The following is a 4,033-nucleotide window of genomic DNA, read 5'->3' as shown; positions in this document are numbered from 1 at the left end:
AACCCCTACCAATTAGTACCGTAATTAACTCAAAGTGGATCAATTCTCATAAATAACTTTGCAGTGGGCCAGTTTTAGGGATTAAATACGGGAATGGGTCTACAGTGGAAACTTCTTCATAAAATAAATCTTATTTATCAACTGTTTATTAGTATGGATGGTCAAACGCATGTGTAATAATAATAATAATAACAGTAGTAATAATAATAATTTGTATATATGATACGAGACCGTGATTTGGTCTGTAACATTTTTTTCTTCTTGGGTTTGATATTGAGTTTTGTACTGATTATGAACATGAATTGATCAAATTAGGCGTATGTAACTCAAGACGACAACTTGATCGGAACCCTAACAGTAAGAGAAACGATCATGTACTCGGCTCGCGTCCGGCTGCCTGACAAAATGCCAACTGAGGAGAAGAGAGCTCTCGTCGAGGGGACGATCGTCGAAATGGGCCTTCAGGATTGTGCAGATACTGTAATTGGTAACTGGCATTTGAGGGGAATCAGTGGAGGAGAGAAGAGGAGGGTGAGCATTGCTCTTGAGATCCTAATGAGGCCTAGGTTACTGTTCTTGGATGAGCCTACCAGTGGTCTTGACAGGTAAGACTTCTACCATTTCTTGAAGGGTTAATTGCAGATAGACCCCTTGTAGTTCTATTGGTGCAGATAGACCGCCTGAGTGAGCTTTTCCGTTTCTCGTACAGAGGAAATTGTTTTTTTTTGTGTGTGACAAGTAGACCTCCTGAGGGTAAAAGAGTCAAAAAATTCACTTCGAGGGTTTATTTGCAACTGGGCAATTGTACACGGGGTCTATCTTCAACCAACCTTTTCCTTGAATGAGAAATCTATGAATTTGTATAAAATGTTGGATTTTTTTGTTCAAATTTATATCACAGTGCTTCGGCTTTTTTCGTTACACAAACGCTTCGGAGCCTGTCAAGAGATGGCAGGACCGTTATCGCGTCGATTCATCAGCCGAGCAGTGAGGTTTTCGAGCTGTTTGATCGACTGTTTTTGCTTTCAGGAGGTAAAACTGTCTACTTTGGCCAAGCTTCAGAGGCCTATGAGGTAATTAAAAGACAATTTATGGAACATTTTGGGTTTTCTGTGTTTTTTCCCCTCATAAAAATTTATTCTGAATTTCGAATTTGCAGTTCTTTGCACAAGCTGGGTTCCCCTGTCCATCTCTGAGAAACCCATCTGATCACTTTCTTAGATGCATAAACTCTGATTTCGATAAGGTGAAGGCTACACTCAAAGGATCAATGAAAATGCGGGTAAACAATGCAAAAATTCTCAACTGAAACTTTACCTTATGATCAGTATTCAACTTTACATTACCTGAAACTTATGCTTTTCGCTCATTCTACAGTACGAGAGGAGCGATGATCCTCTGGAGAAGATCACGACGGCTGAAGCAATCAGAAGGCTAACGGAGTTCTACACCCGTTCCCAGTATTACTATGCTGCAAGAGAAAAAGTCGAAGAAATATCACGAGTTGTACGTATCATAATATACTCGCATATTTTCTTCTTCTGTGGAGTATTGAATTGTGAACTTGTTGCAGAAAGGAACAGTCTTGGACGCAGGAGGAAGCCAAGCTAGCTTCTTTATGCAAGCGTTCACTCTAACAAAACGTTCGTTCATCAACATGTCAAGAGATTTTGGATATTACTGGCTCAGGCTCGTTATATACATTGTTGTTACCATTTGTATCGGTACAATTTACTTCAACGTTGGAACAAAATATAGCTCGATCCTGGTATGATTCAGGACATCTCTCTCAATAAACCAAATAAATCATAATTAGAAAGGTAGAAACGTAATTGATTTCTTCGAAATTCTGCTAAAACAGGCTAGAGGTGCCTGTGCTTCCTTCGTGTTTGGATTCGTTACATTCATGTCCATTGGAGGGTTTCCTTCATTCGTTGAAGATATGAAGGTATATGCTCTGCTTGGACGAAGATTAATCCATTACCAATTGGAGTTTCGATTGAAATTTTCTCTATGCAGGTTTTTCAGCGAGAGAGGCTCAACGGGCATTATGGAGTGGCCGCATTTGTGATAAGCAATACTCTATCGGCAATGCCGTTCTTGATAATGATAACATTTGTATCAGGAACTATTTGTTACTTTATGGTACGGCTTCATCCGGGCTTCATACACTATTTGTTCTTTGTGTTGTGCCTGTACGCAAGTGTCACGGTGGTTGAGAGCTTGATGATGGCTATCGCAAGTGTCGTTCCTAATTTCCTCATGGGAATCATCATAGGAGCTGGGATTCAGGTAAAAATATCCATCTCCATTTGAAAATAAAACTTAATCTCATTGAATTTGTGCACATAATTTCAGCATCCTGAGAACAATATCAGTTTCAATAATATGATTGGATCAGCAACAAATCTTGTAATATTTCAGCTAAAAAGCCCTCTGATATGATAGCTTGAAATTGTCATACTCATGTGCTTATTTGATCATAATTTCTACTTAAATTTCATACATTTCCCTTTGAAAACATCCAGTCTCGGGTAACAACCTAAATTTTCATCACCATGCTGCAGGGAATCTTCATGCTGGTCTCTGGGTATTTCAGGCTTCCTCATGACATACCGAAGCCTTTCTGGCGCTATCCAATGACGTACATCAGCTTCCATTTTTGGGCATTGCAGGTGAAATAGAATCAAGAAAACTGCAAACTTAATACTAACAAGTGAATAAAAATCTGACAGTCATATAACTCCGTGTTCAATCCAACAGGGCCAATACCAAAATGATCTCCATGGCATAACCTTCGATAACCAATCCCCTGACCTCCCGAAAATCCCAGGCGATTACGTTCTTGAAAATGTTTTCCAGATTGATGTTCACAGATCCAAATGGGTGGACCTCACAGTTCTCTTTAGTATGATTATAATTTATCGCATTCTCTTCTTCATCATGATCAAGATCAGTGAAGATGTGACTCCATGGATCAGAGGATTAATTGCGAGGAGAAGACTGAAGAAGAAGAAGATCAACAGTCGACGCCCTGTAGGCTCGATCGATCTTGTTCACAGGACTCCTTCACTCAGAGGCTATGTGGTAGAACCTGGTTCGAGCCAGTAGAGGTCTGAACCTGAAACATAAATTTTCACTTTACAGGGAAAAAAGAATATGTGATTATACTCGACAGCTTTATCAATGTTATTTGTTTGAATGCTTCTCTAATCCGAGATGATGATTGTTTGTGATTGCTGACAATGGCATGAAACCTTTCAGGAGTTGTTAGATATACTTATCTTTGAATTAATGGTTAATTGCAGAGACTCCCTGTAATTGTTGTAGATAAACCCCGAGTGAAATTTTTTGACTCTTTTATCCTCACAGAAAGAGAATTGTTTCTTGACAATAGACCTTCTGAGGGTAAAAGGAGTCAAAAAAACGTTTAGTCAGGGGATCTATCTGCAACAATAGAATTACAAGGGGTCTATTTGTAATTGGGTGATTGTACAGGGGTTTATCCGCAATTAACCCTGTTTGTTTAAATACTTTTTCTAATATGAAGTACTGAACTTTGTCATTGTGTGACAGTGGCATGAAATATTTAAGGAGTTAATAGATATCCTTATCTTAAAGAAAGTGGCATGCATGTGAAAGGATTATTGGGAGTGATGCAGGGGTATCACATGGTAATGTTGCTTTGTTTCTTTTTCCTTGCCATCTTGTGTTTTAATCTTGCAGCAATTAATATCTGCTGGTGGAAGTTAGATGGTGAGGCTCACAGGATAAGGGTTGATGGCTGGTCAGTGGTCACGATGAAGGGAAACCAAAATAAGAAGAGGTCACTAGATTCAATGAGTAATGCTGCATATATCCATTAATTTGTGTTCTCTGATGTGCAGGGTGACAAAAACGCTTAAGCTATTTTACATCTTATCTCCACCCTCTCAGTTTCTGAAAACAATTCAATGGGTCTTGCACATTGGATGGTTTGCAAGGAAAGGACCCTTGAAGTAGTGTATTAACATGCAAATCATCTAGGGAGTGT

At 39.1% G+C, this 4,033-nt stretch overlaps 1 protein-coding gene across 1 annotated transcript in view; it reads left to right on the top strand.

Moving 5' to 3' along the window:
* LOC109839608 (ABC transporter G family member 11-like) overlaps nt 1-3,482 on the top strand; it is a 3,938-nt gene extending 456 nt beyond the window's left edge. Inside the window, 9 exon segments of the mRNA XM_020408099.1 lie at nt 316-605; nt 902-1,073; nt 1,160-1,282; nt 1,378-1,506; nt 1,574-1,768; nt 1,862-1,948; nt 2,020-2,292; nt 2,568-2,675; nt 2,764-3,482. Coding sequence (XP_020263688.1) covers nt 316-605; nt 902-1,073; nt 1,160-1,282; nt 1,378-1,506; nt 1,574-1,768; nt 1,862-1,948; nt 2,020-2,292; nt 2,568-2,675; nt 2,764-3,111 — 1,725 coding nt within the window. The 3' untranslated portion in view covers nt 3,112-3,482.

This window comes from Asparagus officinalis, chromosome 4 (assembly GCF_001876935.1).
Source record: "Asparagus officinalis chromosome 4, Aspof.V1, whole genome shotgun sequence".
Lineage (NCBI taxonomy): Eukaryota > Viridiplantae > Streptophyta > Magnoliopsida > Asparagales > Asparagaceae > Asparagus > Asparagus officinalis.
The sequence above is the reverse complement of the archived record's forward strand: the minus strand, read 5'-3'. Positions and strand labels throughout refer to the sequence as shown.